Source organism: Macrotis lagotis, chromosome 3, assembly GCF_037893015.1.
Source record: "Macrotis lagotis isolate mMagLag1 chromosome 3, bilby.v1.9.chrom.fasta, whole genome shotgun sequence".
Classification (NCBI taxonomy): domain Eukaryota; kingdom Metazoa; phylum Chordata; class Mammalia; order Peramelemorphia; family Peramelidae; genus Macrotis; species Macrotis lagotis.
Window position 1 is genome coordinate 286,480,537 of NC_133660.1, and position 18,408 is coordinate 286,498,944.

At 47.0% G+C, this 18,408-nt stretch overlaps 1 protein-coding gene across 6 annotated transcripts in view; it reads left to right on the plus strand.

The window, feature by feature from the left end:
* The window catches only part of RAB3IL1 (RAB3A interacting protein like 1), a 53,472-nt gene that overhangs the window by 4,879 nt on the left and 30,185 nt on the right, over positions 1 to 18,408 (plus strand). For 4 of the 6 annotated variants that reach the window (XM_074231314.1, XM_074231315.1, XM_074231316.1 and 1 more), the window contains exon 2: positions 10,164 to 10,636. The exons of the other annotated variants lie outside the window; for them this stretch is intronic. In XM_074231314.1, coding sequence (XP_074087415.1) covers positions 10,437 to 10,636 — 200 coding nt within the window. In that variant the 5' untranslated portion in view covers positions 10,164 to 10,436. The remainder of the gene's footprint in view (positions 1 to 10,163; positions 10,637 to 18,408) is intronic. 6 annotated transcript variants of the gene reach the window in all.

Consider the following 18,408-nt stretch of genomic DNA (forward strand, 5'->3'; position numbering starts at 1 on the left):
GGTTAAGAGCAATGTGAGGGAAGGGAAGGATATAAGTGTTAGTATATTAGTATATGCTGGGCCCTGTCCTAAGAGATTTACAAATATTCTCATTTGATCTTCACATCAGTCCTAGGAGGTAAGTATAGTATTATCCCCATTTTAGAGATGGAGAAATTTAGGCAAACAGAAGTTAAGTGTCACTGCCAGGAAGCATCTGAGGTCAGATTTGAACTCGGGGCTTCCTGATTCCAGGCCCAACGCACTCAATCCACTGTAGTGCCACTGAGCTTCTCCAACTAGGGATAATGTGAACACTTCCTGGAAAGATCCTGAGGAGCATCAGAGCTCAGACTTTAGCTGGGGCCCAGATAGATGCTTGGGATTCAATTAAACTATTTCCCTTCCATCCTTCAACTTCCAATGAATAAAACCCCCAAACAAAAAACCCTCTTGTAAGAAATATGCAGCTAAACAAGTTCCCAACTTGACCACTGTCCTGGCCTCCCTGTGTCCATCACTCCTCTCTGAGAGGCCGGCAGCCTATTTCATCCTGTGACCTCCAGAATTATGGTTAGTCTTTGGTGCAATCATAAATCCTGAATCTTGCAACACTGATTGTCTATAAAGTCGGGTGCTTGGGGCGGCTAGGTGGCACAGTGGATAGAGCACCGGCCCTGGAGTCAGGAGTACCTGGGTTCAAATCCGGCCTCAGACACTTAATAGTTACCTAGCTGTGTGGCCTTGGACAAGTCACTTAACCCCATTGCCTTGCCAAATAAATTAAAAATAAAAAAATAAAGTCTGGGTGCTATTGGATAAATTGTTCTCTGGGGTCTTCTCACTTCTCTCTGCACCAGTTCATAGAAATCTTCCCAGGTTTCTCTGAAACCATCTCCTTTACTATTTTTTTTACAGCACCATGCTATTCTAATCACAATCATTTACCATAATTTGTTTAGCTATTCTACAATTGGGGAGAAGTACCCTGAACGTTTCAGGTTCTTTGCTACCATAAAAAGGAGTTATTATAAATATACATAACTTTGAATCCCCTCATTTCCCAGAAAGATGAAAGTAAGGTCAAGGGAGATTATTTGACTTAATTGTGCAGGTTTAAGTATCAGTGATAGGATTTGAACCTAGATCTTCTGGAGAACATTTTTGAACCCCCAAGTTTTGGTCCCAGTTTTTTTTTTTTTTTAGGTTTTTGCAAGGCAAATGGGGTTAATTGGTTTGCCCAAGGCCACACAGCTAGGTAACTATTAAGTGTCTGAGGCCGGATTTGAACCCAGGTACTCCTGACTCCAGGGCCGGTGCTCTATCCACTGTGCCACCTAGCCACCCCTGGTCCCAGTCTTAGAGAGGCCAGTGGCATAGCCTCATTTGGAGGAGTTATAGACACAATGACAGGGTGGGAGCCATAACAGGGACCCCAGAAATCTTTTAGTCCACCCTCATTTTCTAGATGAAGAAACTGAAATGACTTGCCCAAAGTCACTAAACCCCAGTTTTCCAAGAGCTGTTAGGAGTTTCTGAACTCTAGTTCTCTGATAGGGAGGGGCAGATTTCTCATATTCTTTCCTGCTATCACAGGAGCATCCCTGGGAAGTGCCAGACTTGGGGTCACCTCCCCACAACCCCAAGTTCTAGAGTTCTGGGATCAAAACTTTTAAAGGGAGAAAAGCTCTTGTGCAGCACTAGCCTCAGGGAGAGAAACTGGAAAGGGCAAAAGGTGTCCTCAGAAGTCCTCCCTTTGCCCTCTCTATCCCTATGAGTTTGGGGCAGTGCAGGCCCAATGGAAAGGGGTTATTCCAACTCACCTTCCAGTGAGTCCAAGCTCAGAGGAGCATCATGAGGCTGGAGGTCTAGATAACATTCCTGGACTGAAAGGAACCATCTAAACGGGGTCAGATAACCTTAGCTTGTTTCCCTTGTGAGAGGAGTCTAGAACCCGGGGTAGTGAACCTTGGAGGACTGTAGCAGAATCAAGAGAATAGAATTAACCCCTTTGTGGGACTCTGTTAGTCCTTTATATTATTGAAGTTTTTTGTGGGGGGAATAAAGACTTCCCTCTACCCCAAATATTCAAGCTATAATATGAGGTCACTGGGCTAGATGATTGCATCTGAATTCTATAATTTAACAAAAGGTCAGGGTCCAAGGACCCAGAAAGGAGAGTTTGGGAGGCTTGGGACCTGGAGGCTGCTTTAGAAAGATTATTTACTTGCTGGGGTGGGGATGCTCCCTTCTCCTTTCCTCTTCCTTCTGGCGTTGGGACATCTGACTCTTGGTGGATTCTGGGTGGGTTACTGACCTGTTTGTTTGAAGGTGGTTGGGATGACCTGGGCTTGTTCAGGGCTCAGTGTCTTCCCACAGGAACCGAAGACAGACATCAGTCCACCCCTTCCAAACTGGATAAATGCCCGACTATAAGGTGTCCCCGAAGGCCAGGGAGGGGAAAATGTCCTGGGGAGCTGGCTCCTCCACCTGGCTCTGGGAGAGCCAGGGGCCCTTCCCTAGCCAGGTCTGGATCATCAGTGGGGTACCCTGAGGGCATTGAGCACACAGCCCTAGATGGGCAGATCACCATGAGAGCCTATGGGATCTAGGAATAGACTTGAGAGACCCTCGTGTCCACAGCAGAGGAGGAAAGTCAGGACTAAGTAGGAAAAGGTTTTGACTACTGAGGACACACCAAGGGTCAATAGCAAAGCCAGGAACTTAAATGGTCACTGTTTCTGCTGCTGGCTCAATAGATAGTCAGGAGGACCTGAGTTCAAATCTAGCCTCAGATACTTGTTAGTTTTGTGACTATGGGCAAGTCACTTCACCTCAGTTCCTTCATCTATAAAATGGGAATCATCAAAGCACCTATCTCCCAAAGCTCTTGTGAGGATCAAATGAGTTAATATTTGTAAAATACTTAGCCATATTACATTGCATGGCACAAAGAAAGTAACTTATAAGTAAGTGTTAGCTATGATTTATTGTGATAATGGTGATGGTGGTGGTGGTGATGATGGTGATTGTGATGGTGATGGTGGTGATGGTGATGGTGGTGATGGTGGTGATGGTGGTGATGGTGGTGATGGTGATGGTGGTGGTGGTGGTGGTGATGGTGGTGATGGTGATGGTGGTGATGGTGGTGGTGGTGGTGATGGTGGTGATGGTGGTGATGGTGGTGATGGTGGTGGTGATGGTAGCGATGATGATGATGATGGTGATGGTATTGATGATGATAATGATGGTTTGAACTCCAATTCCATGGAATCTTAAGATTTGAAACTAGAACAGCTCACAGTGGTCAAAATGCTTATAAACAAACAAAAGAAAAGCGTCCAGCAAAACAATTTAATGATGAAACAACCTTTCCTGCTAAGAAAATATAGCGTCCTGCTGCCATAGTCCCCTACTCCTTGACCAAGAAGGAACAAAGTTTGTTTTCTTCTGGCTCTTGTCCAGAACTAAGCCGTTCTTTAAAAACAGCCTGCTCAGGTTCATACCCTTCTCCATGTTCTTTCATTTATATTATTGGAGCTATGTTGTTGGTCATTCTCTTGGATTTGCTTCTGCCAGGCTTGTCTGACTTCATACATTCTTTTCTTCCTATTTGTCACCTCGAAGGGTCCTTCAGGGACTACAATTTTTTCAGCTAGCTCCCAATCGATGGGCACTCATTCAATTTTCAGATTTTTGCTCCCTCAAAGGTCCTACTCTGAATAATTAGGTGTCCATGGGAGCCAGAGGGGTGGGTGGAGTGGGCTTTCTTTCTCTGGCCTCTCCACAGTATCCTCTGGGAGGTGAGATCACTAGGGCCAAGGGCTGGAATGTTTTAGTATCCGGCCTTCATTTATCTGATGACATCACCCAGCTGGAGGACCCCTCCTAGATGTCATCCCCCCGTTGCAAAGCCCCATCCAGTCCAAGCTCTGTTACTATAGTAAAGAATGATTCTAGCTCTGAAATAAAATAAACTATTGGGAGGTACCCATGAAACCCAGTGGGGACAGGAGGTCCAGATTGCTGTGGGAGGGGTTACTCCTTGAGAAGGGCCAAGATGATGAACCAGGCCAAGGCACACCAGCACTGACCCTTTCAGCCTATCCCTTTTGTCATAGCATCTTGGGATAGGTCATCCTGCTTAGCCCAAGCTGAGGGATCATGACCATGATCCTATAGATCCCCTGTAAACTCAGTTCATCAGTCATTCAGGGAAGACAGAGTATTCAATGGATTGAGACCTGGGTCCAGTACAAAGCTTCCCCTTCCTCTGGTGGGGCTCTCAGGGCCATGCCCCACCTCTAGGACCACATCTTCAGTCCTGCCCACCCGCAGGAGGACAGAAGGTGCTGGCCCTTGGGCCTTCCAGGGTCCTGGGCACTTTCCCTCCAGTCCCATCTCTGTTGTGGGGCTCTACTGGCCTCCTTTTTGAAATCTGAGCTCACAGATCCCGGAAACCCCTGGGAGAATTCTTACTGAAAAACATTCCAAGCAGTTGTTCAAACATTCCACACAGCTGGCTGCAGGGAGGGGGTGGCAGGGCTGGAATTTCAGAGGCCTTTGGTTTCTTTCCATTTCCAGGGAAATACATTTCCCAGGAGAGGCCTGGGCGTGGGGAGGTCCCTGGCTGCAATGCCCCCCATCCCCACCCCCTGCCTCTGACCTGCCCTTGGGATGGATGGCAGGGCTTGGCTGGCTCAAGATGAGCTTGGCCCTTCACTCCCTCTCCACTGTCCCAGAGATGCCCCAAGTCCTTTCTGGTCCTGGGCAGGTGCCCCAGTTTAGGCGGCCACTGCCTTCTACTTGCAGCGAGGGCAGAATGCCAAATCAGGGGCCGTGTCTGCAGGCGAGCCAGGCTGGAGGCCCCATGAACTGTCCCCTCGTGACTGAGATTGTTGCGTAAGTGGTGAGGCGGGTCTAGAATGAGAGAGAGAGACAGACAGAGAGAGAGAGAGAGAGAGAGAGAGAGAGAGTGCCAGGAGCAGCTGGGTACAGGGGTGAGGACCCTGGGCTGGGGGCAGAGGCCTGCCTGTAATCCTAGTCCCATCATCAAACTGTGGGGTGACTTTGGGCCAATGACTGCTCCTCTGGGCCTCAGTTTACCCATCTATAAAACGAAGGGGTTGGACTTGGGCTGCTCATTCAGCGTTCTGGCCCCTAACATTTTTTGTTCCCAGGTTCTGTGTAACCCCAATATTCTTCAGCCCCAACTCTGCCATTCTACTATGTTCTTAAGTCCCTTCTGGCTTGGACAGCTCTCACACGTCACAAGCTCCTGTGGTCTCTGACTTCTAAGCTGAGCATCCCAAAGGCCTTCTCAGCTCTGTTTCCTAAGACAAGGTCCAGTTCCAACATTCTTTGATTCAAATGTCCAACCAAGACTGAGTTTTGGGTTGTGCTCATGTGAGGGGAAGGTCCAGCAAGTCCAATCAAGTTCCCAGGGGTCACAAGTGCGTTCGGTAAAGTCTTATTTCATCTGCCTGAGGTGAGGGAAGGGCCATGAAGAATGAAAGGTTTTGATCCAATCTCTAGCCTGCAGGCTGCCCTCCAGACCCCCAGGTCCCTTTTCTCCCTGCATCTCCCACGTGACCGGTTCTGGGGGAACCCACTGTCAGTTCCCTCTCCCTTCCAATGCAGGACATCCTGTTCTTGGTTCACCATTTCCAGGTGGGACTGAATGCTGACCATCAAGGAAGGTGAAGACAGGCCTGCGGTTTAGTAATGAGGTTAGCTATCAAGAGAAAACAGGAAGGGAGAGATAAGGGCTTGCTGGGAAATTTATTGGGCTAGCCCAGCTGCAGGAAAGCATCCAGCTCCTCCTCCTCCTCCTCTTCCTCTTCCTCTTCCTCTTCCTCCTCATTTCCCACCACCTTCTCCTCCTCAACCAGTCCTTTATCCCAAGTTTAAGCAAAGCAACAGAGCGACCCCCCCCCCCCCCCAGCCCAGGGAATCAGCCCTGGAGGCTTCTTCCTGATGGAGCCTGCTGCTAATGTCTCTTCCTGAAGACTCAATCAATGAACAAGCATTTATTTTTATTTCTTTTCTTTTTCCTTTTTTTTTTTTTTTTGCAAGGCAATGGCTTGCCCAGAATCACACAGCTACTAAGTATTAAGTGTCTGAGGCTAGATTTGAACTCAATCCTCCTTACTCCAGGGCTGGTGCTCTATCCACTGTGCCACCCAGCTGCCCCTCCCACAAGCATTTATTAACCTACTCTGTGCCAAATAGCAAAGAGAAAATGAAACCATTTATGCTTATCATTTTATAAAATTTTTATTTAAGGCAATGGGGTTAAATGACTTGCCCAAGATTACACAGCTAGGCAATTAGTAAGTGTCTGAGGCTAGATTTGAACTCAGGTCCTCTTAGCAGTCACTTAGCTCCCCCCCTTGCCCATCATTTTTGCTTAATCGTGGAGATAAAATTGCATCCAGGATAGAGAGAGGGGTAAAGTCTGGACCAGTCTTCTCTTATGCATACTATTATTTAAAGTTCAGTTTTATTTTATTTTTAGTTTCAAATTATCTTCCTCTCTTCCATCTTCTCCCTTACCCATCAAGAGGGCAAGAATAAGAAAACCCATACAGGCAAAACAACTTTCTACATTCACTATGTTTGGGGTGGGGGGAAAGGAAAGGGAGAAAAAATGAAGATTCAGTCTACTTGTGAGGCCACCAGTGTCCCCTCTGGGGCTGGATGGCATGTTTCATCATGAGGCCTTTGAAACTGTGGTGGGTTGCATCCCCCAGAGTTTTGTTTGTTCATCTTTACAGTCTTGTTCTGTCCGGGACAGCGGTTCTCATGGTTGGGATCACTTTCCTCTCTATCCGTTCAGACACATTTTCAGGGTCAGTCTTCGCGACCTCTTTACAAAAGGTATATCATGGCACAGTGGGGAGAGTGTGGATTGGTACAGGCTGCCGTTTTCTATTGCTCTAGCCTGGGTGGTTTTCCCGACATAGGTCTCTCCTTCAGTCCATCCTCTACTCTACTGCTGGGGGGAAATCTTCCTAGAGTCCAAGTCCAACCATGTTACCCCACCCTTCTCAATAAATTCCAATGGTTCTCTATCACCCTAAAGATCTGATATAGAATACTCTGTTTAGTACTGAAAACCATTCCAAACTTGCTCCCTCCTACTTTTCCAGACGCCTTTCTCATCTCCAGACCCTGGGCATTTGATCTGGCTCTGTTCTCTGCCAGGCATGCCCTCCCTCCTACTTTGCCTCCTGGCCTCCTTCAAACCCCAGCTTAAAATCCCACCTTTCACAGGAAGCCTTTTCCAATCTTCACCTGCGCATACTTTGTTTACAACTGTTTTCTTGTGCTCTTGTCCCATTAGATTGGGAGCAACTTGAGGGCAGGAATTGCCTTTCCCCTCTCTTTTTAATCCCAGTACTTGGCGCACAACACTTGTTGGCTATCTGACTGAAGTAGGAAGACCTGGGCTCAAGTCCCATCTCAGGTGTAGGATCTAGCTGGTGTAGTAGCCAGGTGCCTCAGGTTGAGGATCAGAGGTCCTGGGTCCTGGGTCCTGATTCTGTCACTTAGCCACTTACATGACCTCAGGCAAGTCACTTCCTCTCTCTGTTCCTCAGTTTCCTCGTGTGTAAAAAGAGAGGATTGGACTAGCTGGCCTGGGATCTCTGGCAGCTCAAGATGGGTGATACATGCATAAGGACTGGTCTGGTCAGAGAATCTAGCTCTGGAGCTGGAGGGCTTGCTAGCATTTAACCAATGCTTGGTGTTATTTTTAATTTTTTTTCCAATGAGCAAGAATTTATTTTCTCTTTCCTTCCCCCTTGGAAAAAGAAAATCCTTGCAACCAATCAGCATAGTGAAGCAAAACAAATTCTCACGTTAGTGAGACTTATGATGAAAAAGTCTATCCATGATGAATTGTGAGTACAAACTGATAATTTTCTCACTTTTTTCTTTTTTTGGTGAATGGCTAATATGAAAATAGGTTTTGGTGATTTCACATGCGTAATATATTGTTTAACCTTCTAGGTGGGGAGGGCTTGAGGAAGGGAGAAAATTTAAAAATTTAGAAAGGACATGATAACTAATAAAATTATTAATGGAGTAAAAAGTAGGTCCAATGAGGGGAATGTCAATGAAGGGTGGCTATCAGTGGCAGACGTAGATCTCTTTGAGAGAAGTTACTTTTGAGGGGTAAGTTAGATGGTTCTTCAATTTCACCATCACTCTTTAAGACCTAAAATATTGGACAGAAAAGGTTGAACAAGGTGAGGTGGGGTCAGCATCATGACTGGTCTTTCTCAATGCTCTGATCTCTTCTCAGAGTGGCTGCTGATGGTTTCATTATTGTCTCTTCCTCCTCCCCACATCCATCAACAAATTTATAAACTCTGCCAACCTCTTCCCTTCATGACTTTGTGCAGGGCTGACCCCCATGGCTGCGAAGCCTCAAGGCTCAGCTCAGATTCTTCTTCCTGATTCTTCTAGTTGCTAGGGTGCAGCACTAGCTAGATTGGTTTTATATGGATCCTGCTTTTACTCCTCAGCGAATAGATTATATCTCTCTAGTCCAGGAGGTTCGTAAACTCATTTGTGTCTTGGATTCCTTCTCTGAATGAGGTTTATAAAATGCATCTGTAAGGATGAATTTGAAACTACCTTGATTATGTGAGAAAAGTATTTTATTGAATCAAACAATTGGGACTGGGAATGGGACCAGGCTTCAATAGTCACTCTCCCTAAGTAATATGTAGAAAAGAGAAGACATCTCAGAATTGGGGAGAAAGACATACTACTTTTCGCTCCTTCTGATTCTTCTTTCACAATAGGACTAATATGGAAATATGTTTAACATGGGCGTATATGTGTAACCTATATCAGATTACTCTCATGGGAAGGGGGAGAGGAAAGGGAGGTAGAAAAATGTGGAACTCAAAAAATTTACAAAAAGAAGAATATCTTTGCATGTATTGGGAAAAAAAATAAAGTACCATTTAGGTGAAAAAGAAAAATGAATTGGAGGAAGGAGATTCTGAGTCAAAATTGTGCCAGATTAGGAAGATATGCAGGAGAGTCATTAGTTTTACATGTATCTCAGAAAGGAGGAGTCCTAATAGGGGCTGAGTGAAATCCCAGGCAAAAGGCAGGTCTTTCCCTAACAGTGCCTCTCCATCCAGAGTCACTGTTATATAACGCATGGTTTCTTCACCTGAATGTTTCCATGATTGTTGCCTCACCCACAAAGAAGCCAATGGTTAGCCAGAGAAAGATAGAACTGTTCAGTCAGCAAGAGAACCTAACCTCAGTCAATGTGTTAGGAATTTTCCTAACTGGGGGCTCAGAGCTATTGTGACAGTCATAATTGTTTGTTTACGGTAAGCTCCCTAAAGTCAGGAGAGAAATTTAATATGCTGTGGGGGTCATCTCTTTGCCTCTTCCACTTAAAATGAGCAAATCGCTATTAAAACAAAAAAGATTTCGGGGCAGCTAGGCGGTGCAGTGGATAGAACACGGGCCCTGGAGTCTGGAGTACCTGTGTTCAAATCAGAGCTCAGACACTTAATAAGTACCTAGCTGTGTGGCCTTGGGCAAGCCACTTAACCCCATTGCTTTGCAAAAACAAAAAAAACCTAAAAAAAAAAAAGATGTCACAAATATATGCTGTATACCGAAATATATTTAACAAAAACCAAAAAAACCCCAAAACTTCACAAAATCCTGAATAAGAATCCACGCCCTAGGGCAGCTAAGTGGTACCATGGATGGACTACCCATCCTGGAGTCAGGAGGACCCGAGTTCAAATTTGATCTCAGATACTTAATAATCACCTAGCTGTAAGACTTTGGGCAAGTCACTTAAAAAAAAAAAAGAATCCATGCCCTAGAATGTGATGCAGGACTATTGCATTCCCAAGACTTTTTGTTGATGACACACAGTAGGTGCCTAACAAATGCTCATTGATTTTTGTTGCATTGGGGTTAGGTGTTAGAGTACCAGAGACAAATATTGTGTACTTTGTGCTTTTCTGGGGCTAGACTCTTCCTCTTAGGGAAATTCCCTTACCTAAGGGAGGCCTCCCAGTGCCCTTGGGGAGATCTGGCTGATAGTGGTGATTGGCAGAGTGCCCATCTCTCTTTTGATGGGGCTCCTGCACTCATCCCCTTCTCTTTCTCTCTGTCTCTCTAACCTCTTTCTCCAGATGAGATTCTGCCTAGAACTCCTGGACCCTGGGAGTTAATTATTATGGGGTTTATAGAGATAAAAGGCTTAACTCAAGGAGACGCCTCCCCTCCACAAGCTGCTCCTTGGAGATAGCAAAGGTTAGAGGCTCTCGTCCCAAGGGAGATGAAACAGATAGACGTGTTCAGTTCTGTTTTGTCTGCCTCTGGGACACTCCTGCTGACTCCTCCGGCAACCACCAAAAAGCCGACCTTTGGGAGAGGGTCTTGGGAGCAAGGTTTACCTTCTCCCAATGGAGTTCCCAGAGGATTGCCACCGGTGCCCAGCCAGGGCTGCTGCCCCGGGAACCTGCCCACTGCTCTTTGCTGTGAGCACTGGGACAGTCCACTATGTCCCAAGGCTGGATGTGGGAGCAGAGAAGATATTGGGAGTCTCCCTGGACCCTGTCCCAAGGCTGGATCCAGCCCTGGAGGACCCTGACCAGATGGACAGGTAAACATTTGGGGGGAGTGGACATGTCGCTTTGCCAATAAACCTGTTCTGGATTAGCTGTGCCAAGTAAGTATTGGGGGTACAGAGAAAGGGTAAAGGTCAATCCCTGCCCCCATGGAGCTCCCAGTCTGATGGGGAGATGGCATGAGACCTATTGTTGAAACAGGCTGTGTCCAGAACCAATAAGACCTGCAGAAGGAAGGCATTTAAATGAAGAGGGGCTTGTGGGGGGCTTGCCCTCCCCCAGCAGGGCAAGCAGGTCGGGAAGGAAGGGTGGCTTTGGGTAGAGAGGGAGGGCTAGAGAGTCGAGTGAGGAGAGGAAGGAAGGAAAATAAAGAGAAGACCTCTGGTTTTTATGTTGAAAATATGCCTTCCCCTTCTGGCTAAACTGGGCCCTTCTCAGGCCCCAAACCTGCCCTCCAGCCTCCAGGGCCTTTCTCATGCTTGTGTCCCAGTCCCGAGGCAGTGGGGTGCAATGGGGAGAACGCTGGGGTTTTTTTAAGACTAAATTTTACTTATTTAGACTAAATTTTTGACTTATAGACCAAGTCTTCCTTTCCTCAACTATCAAAATGAAGGGGAGGGACTTGAAAACCTTCCCTTCAAATCCTAAAGCTAGAAAGATGCTTCCTCCTATTTTCCTGTCAAATGTCAACCATCCATCTGACCCAGAGGCGGCTCATCCAGAGAACCCTCCCCCATAGCTCCGGGGTTGGAATTTATCTTTTCCTTCAGATCTCATTTTGGAGATGAGCTCTGACCCTCCCCCTCTCAGGGACTCGTAAGAAGAGGTCCGCATTCTAGTCACTTGCCCCCATTCGTGTTCCAGCCCCCAGTAGAGATCTGTGCTTCCAGAAACATGTGTAGAATGACTAGATGAGTCCAAGAGGACAGGAGAGAAAGTCCCCCTGGCTGGGTGCTCTGGCCAAAGGTCATTCCTGCTGCCCCCCGCCCCCAAGATCCAGGATGGATCATTGCTGATGTCAGCTCCTACTTCATCACTCTTCCCAACTCACCGAAGGGCTTCCTTCCAACAACTGAGCTCTGTGGTCCCAAGGTCATTATCTCCACTTTGCAGATGAGGAAGCTGAGACTTAGAGGTGACATGACTTGCCCGATGTCACACAGCTAGTAAGCTTGAACCCAGAGCCCTGATGCCGGCCCTGGTCCTCTCATCACTTAATGGATAGGGAAGAGGAGGATGGCAGACGATGACTGGCATGCTATTTCCTCCCTTTTGTCTCTGGCTCCATAGCTGGAAAGGAAGCTGGTTAGTGGAATAGCAGGCCCTGTGGCCAGTTGGTCTGTGATTTTTCTGGCAGGATCTGTTTCCTCCTTTGTGAAAGACTAGAAAGGTCTGAGCGGTCCCCTTGGTGATGCTGTCTCTCCCCTCAAACCATGTCGCCCGCGCTTTAAAAACACCAACTGCTGCCTGGCACTTCTGGAACAAAAACCCAAACCCCAATCTGGCATTTCTAATGTTTGCTGTCTGGCTCCCCTTTACACCTTTCTGGTAAGAAAATTGTATATTCTTCCCCTTGTCAAACATTCTTGATAGCTGTTCCTGCCCGCAACCCTACATCTACCCCCTCCATCTCTCGCCAGTTTTCTCTTACCATCATCTCTTAGCATCCAAAGCCCAGAGCAGGGACTATCTTCTCCTCCTGTTATTCATGCATCCTCCCTTTTGAAATTTATATTTATGGGGCAGCTAGGTGGCACAGAAGATAGAGTCAGGAAGACTTCAGTTCAAATCTGGTCTCAGACACTTAATATTTGCCTATCTGTGTGAACATGGGCAAGTCACTTAACTCCATTGCCTTAAATAAATTTTTTTAAAAATTATATTTATTTACTTGGGTACCAGTGGTCACCATTCTCACTCCCACTGCCAAACTCCTGAGGTCAAGGATGGTTTTATTTTTGTCTTCTTAGCTTCAGTCTGGGGCACACAATAAAATTAAATGTTTACTGAATTGAAATGGGCAAGCTTTCTCTTGTTGGCATCCAAAGCCACTCCATCCTCAACAGATGCCCCGCCTGAAATATTTTTCATCTTTTCCCAGCCTAGAGTAGTTGTTGTGTTTTTGCATCCCCTTCATTACCCAGTATTTTCCTCCTAGAAAGCCAGCCCTTCTAACATTAGGAGAATTAAGGAAGGGGGGGGGGGAAGAAGCAGTTAAAAAAATTGTCCCCATAGTCCCCCACTTCTCTAAAGAAATGTATTTGCCTTCTCTAGCTTTTGGAGGCCAAGCTTGGCCATGATCATTTCCCAAAATTCAGCTTCCATAGTACTTCCATACTACTTTCCATTTCCTTCACTGCCATCATTACATACATTTGTTTTCCTGATTCTATTTACTTATGCAAAGGTCATATGCTTCTTATACATTTCTCTGTGTTATATTCATTTCTCAGGGCACAATAATAATTCTATTATCTTAATATACTCACAGCTATTCCTTCCACATTGTTAGGGGGTAGGGGCATGGGGTTCCCATCATCTGGAAAATTTGAATAAAATATTTGGTCTCTGTACCAGAAACTTTAACTTTTTAATTATTATTTTTTTCTGCAAGGCAAATGGGGTTAAGTGGCTTGCCCAAGGCCACACAGCTAGGTAATTATTAAGTGTCTGAGGCCAGGTTTGAACTCAGGTATTCCTGACTCCAGGGTCAGTGCTCTATCCACTGCACCACCTAGCCACCCCCTACTTATTTTAATTAAAAAAAAGAAATTGTGTGGGGGGTAGCAATGGATCAGTGGATAGAGCATGAGCCTTGGAGACAGAAAGACCTGAGTTCAAATTTGATGTCAGATAACTTGTTACCTTGCTGTGAGATCTTGGGAAGTTACTTAACCCCACTGGTTTGAAAAAAAAAAGAAAATAAAAAAGGAATTATGCCCATTTATTGTATTAAAAGATAAATTATGTTGATATTATACAATGTTATACATATATTTTATGCATTTCTGAATTTCTAAGCTTTTTCTATGTCATCTGTTGGCCTGCAGCTCCTGCAACCCCCATCCCCAGATTCTCATTTAATTTCTTATTTGGACCCGTGATAGACTGAAATCTTGATGGAGAAAGTTGCTATGTGAAAAGGGATCACTGTGGTTAATATTGGCAAAAGTAGTTAGTTTTTATTTTATAAATTATTTTATTATATAAATACTAATAAACCTTTAAATATTATAAAAGTATTATAAATAAATACTAAACATATAAATAAAAACAAATGCTAATAAACCTTTAAATATTATAAAAGTATTATAAATGAATAGTAAACATTATATAAATAGATTATGTAAATACTAAACATTCTATAAATACTTTAAACATTATATACATGAAATATTTATTATTACTATTGATAAAATCTTGTGTAAAACCCTGAGCATAGTAGCCCTTCACCTAGTAGGTGCTTTCAAATTAATGCCAGCATTCACTTCCCTTTCCCTTCATGCCCATTGCCATGGGGCATCTCCTTTTTTCTTTCTTTGTTTCTGGGGCTTACAAAAAGTGTTACTATAAATAGTTTGCTAAATATTGGACTTTCTCTTTTTGACAGTCTAATAGTTGGGACCTCTGAATTAAATGGTATGGACAATTTGGACCCATTTTTTAAAAATGTCCCAGCGATTCCACTTTAAATGCTTTTTAATTTAAATTTAATACTTTTTATTTATATCAATAACATGAATTGAAATACTTTAAACATATAAAGCAATTGACATCTTTTTTTTAATTTTAACTTTCATTTGTTTATTTATTTATTTTTAGGCTTTTGCAAGGCAATGGGGTTAAGTGGCTTGCCCAAGGCCACACAGCTAGGCCATTATTAAGTGTCTGAGGCTGGATTTGAACTCAGGTCCTCCTGACTCCAGGGCTGGTGCTGTAATCCACTGTGCCACCTAGCTGCCCCCGACATCTTTTTTTTAAAGAATTATTTATTTTTCCAACTACATGCAAGGAGAGTTTTCAACAATTGTTTTTACCCCCTTTTTTGTTAATATTTTCTTTATCCAGATACATGTTATGAACGTTTTCCACCATTCATCCATATATGCACATGCATATTTTAAAGTTACATATTTTCCTTTCACTTACCCTTCCCACTCCCTCCCCTCAGTGGCAAATATTATACATAAAGATTTGTGTTAAACATGTTCACAGATTGGTTATTTTTAGTATGAGAAATTAGGATTAAGGGAAAGAAAATAAGAAATTTTTAAAAAGAGAATGTAGTGTTTATTAGATTCTGAAGGGTTTTGTGTTTTGTTTCTCTTCCTCTGAATGGGGATAGCATTGTCCTTAGCCAGTCTAATAGACGGTCAGACTTTTTAGTTTTGTATTTTTCTCCCCCCCCCCCCTTTTTCCTCCTTTCCCTCCCCCCTCCCCCAGGAAACAATCGAATGTAGGCTGTACATGTATGACTAGGTTAAACATTTATCCATATTAATTAGGTTATGAAAGAAAAATCAAAAAGCAAAAACCAGGAGAGGGGGAAAAACCCATAATGATAAAACAATTTTAAAATTGAAGATATAGGCATTAACCTGCCTTCAGATCCCATAGCTCCTTCTCTGGATGTGGATGGTATTTTCATCACAATTTAGAATTGTCTTGGATTATTGCATTACTGAGATGAGCAAGGCCGTCACACAATGTTGCTGTTGGCCATACCTACTATTTTTTACATCAGCTACGCTTCCTGCTGTGTCCCTCCTCCTATCCTTTCCAAAAGAGTCAGCCTTTACAGTCAACAATTAAAAAGCGGAAGGAAGAAAAGTTTGCCCAAACTTAATTACCCAACCACAAAGGGCTAACATGATATGCAGTGTTCCTCACCAGTGGTCCCCCTCCTCTGCAAAGAATGGGGAATTATCTTTTCCATCTCTCTTGGGACCAGGCTTGGTTATTAGAATTTCTCCATATTCAGTTTTAATTGTTTTGTTGCTCTTGTCTTCCCTTTTCGCCTGTGTCACTTGGTACCAGTTCATTCAAGTTTCTGTGCCTCTCAATGAGTCACTTATAACATTTGCCTCAGTTTCCTCTACTGTAAAATAGGCATAATGGCAGCACCTACCTCACAGGGTTGTTGTGAAAGTTATTGCTATGAAAACTAGAGTCTGGTATACAGTAGGCACGATATAAATGCGCATTCCCTTTCCCTCTTTAAATAGTCATCTTTTTTATGGCACATCATTAATTTCATGACATTTATGTAGCGTTCTGTAGCCGCCTGTATTTATTTGTGTCCCATCATGTTCTAGGTGTTATGATGAAGGGTTGGGGGTTTGGAGGGATGGCCCAGCTGTTTTGGGGAGTGTGAGGTTGGGAACTCTGCCAGGGGAGAATCCACCAGAGGAGCTGGGATGTTTAGCCAGGAAAAAGCAAGCCAAGTCAAAGATGTCTTCCAATATTTGAAGACTGCAGAGAAACAGATTTAGACTCCGTGGGAACAAAAGGTTCTTAAGAATGCAAGTCATCCCAGTGTGGAGTGGCTCTCCTCAGGTGCTGCCACTCCTCCCCTGAGCTCTTCAAGCAGAGGCTGGGGGAACATCTGCTGGGGATCTTGGAGAAGATCATTCCTACTAGATACTCCTGGCATCCCACCCTACCCACCTTTGTGATGTTTGATCACTAATAATGCTGTGAGGATCACTCACAGAATAGTGCAAAAGGGATATCGCTGATAATGCTGTGAGAATCACTCACAGAATAGTGCAAAAGGGATATCGCTAATAATGCTGTGAGGATCACTCACAGAATAGTGCAAAAGGGATATGCTAATAATGCTGTGAGGATCACTCACAGAATAGTGCACAAGGGATATCGCTAATAATGCTGTGAGGATCAAATGAGAAAACATCGGTAAAACATGTAGCTTGGAGTCTAGGGCACAGCAGGGCTCCGGGCAGCTAGGTGGCACAGTGGATGGAGCACAGGCCTTGGAGTCAGGAGCCAGCTCCAGTTGTCCTGCTTCCTATCTGGCCGCTGGACCCGGGTGACCCCAGAGGAGAAACTCGGGCTGGAGACTTGGACATTGACGCGCCGCCGGTGCTGGCATCCCCTGCCCAATGTGGGGGTCTTCTTCCAGAAGGAAGCTCCACCATCCTCCGCGGGCCTCCCAGAAATTCTTCATGCTTTCCCTTCCTTTCCTCTCAAATAGGAAGTGCACTTTGAGCTTGTGCCGAGAAGGAACGAAGGACTCCGGGGCTCGGAGGAGAGCAGGCTGGCCCGGGGCGGCGGTTAAGGAGGGAGCCTCGAAGGCCAGGATCAGAGAGGACACTCGATGTGCGGGTCACTGTGGCCTCGGGCGAGGGACAAAGGGACAATCATTCTTCCTTTAGGAGGCTCAGTCCGGCCGGGAGGGAGGCCCAGGTCGGTGTGTTCCGTGAGACCAGGCCGGCAGTCCGCACCCGCCTGATGTCTCTTAGGGAGTTTGGGGTGGTCGCGGGCAACCCGCCTTTTAGAAATGAGTCTCCGGCCATGTCTGGACTAGGGCGTCCGCCCCGAGTCACCCCTAAGCCGCCGCCGCGGAGGAGGCCGACCCCAGGGAGAGCCCCGAGTCCCGGGGTGGACCATTCCCGGGGAGGCCGGGGGCTTTGGGGCAGCGGCCTGACGCGAGTGTGGCCAAGGCCAAGAGGCAGCCCAGAGCAGCCCGGGAGGGGCCGTAGACCAGTCACTGCCCTCCGCAGGGCCCCCCCAGCCCCAGCCCAGTGACCCCCGTTTGCCCATCGCCCCGGCCTCCTGCAGCTCGGACTCTCCGAGGAAAGACTTGTGGGAAATGCGGCATCTCTGTGCGGGTGGGGGATGGGCTGCGGGGGCCGGCGGGCCCGGCCGGGGGGCGGCGGGAGAAGGATGCGGGCCGGGCTCCAGCCCGAGACCGGCCTCCACGCGGGGGGCGGGGGCGCGCGTGTCCTGCAAGCGGAGCTCCCGCCCTCCCCCGCCCGAGGTCACGTGGCCCTCCCCAGTCCGGGCCGCCGCTGCGGGCGAGCGGGGCCCAGAGGAGCGGAGCTGCGGGGCGGCCCCGCGTGGGCGTCAGCGTGTCAGCGCCTGTCAGTCAGTGTCAGTGTCAGTGTCAGCGTCAGTGTCAGTGTCAGTGTCAGTGTCCGCGTCAGTGTCAGCGTCCGCGTCCGCGTCCGCGTCCGCCGCGGGGCCCCGGCGCATCCCGGGCCCCGAGGGGCGGGGAGCGCGGGGGGCAGGGATGCGGCGCCGCCGGGGAAACTGAGGAGCCGGACCGGGGCCGCGGCCCAGGAGGGCGCCAGCATGTGGAAAGGGTAGGTCCGCGCCCCTCGGACAAGTTTGCTTTGTGTGGGCCGCCCTCCCGGCCCCCCTCTTCCTTTTCCCCTTCGGGGACGCAAGGAGGGGCAGAAGCCAGACTGGCCGAGCTGCAACTTGGAGGGCTCCCCCGGCCGATTGACAAACGGGGAAACAGAGGCAGGGCAAAGCTTCAGGGCGGAGTCAGCCCCCGCCCCCGGGGCGCCCCACTGGCTGACCCCTGCCCCCCTCCCGCCGCCCCCCCCAAGGCCAGGGGCTAGGGAAAGTCAGAAACTTTCACATTCGGACCGCTGAGCTTCAGCCGAGGGTGAGATATCCGGGAAGGTCAGAGGTCCTCCCCGGCTCTGGCTTTGTGACCCCCAACTAGTCACCCCCCTCTGTGAGCGCCCCACTTGCTGAGCCAGCGGTGAGGCTGGGGCTTCCTCAGGGCCAGAGGTCGCCTTGCTCCTCACGAGGTGGGAGGGAGGACAGAGGAGGGGGA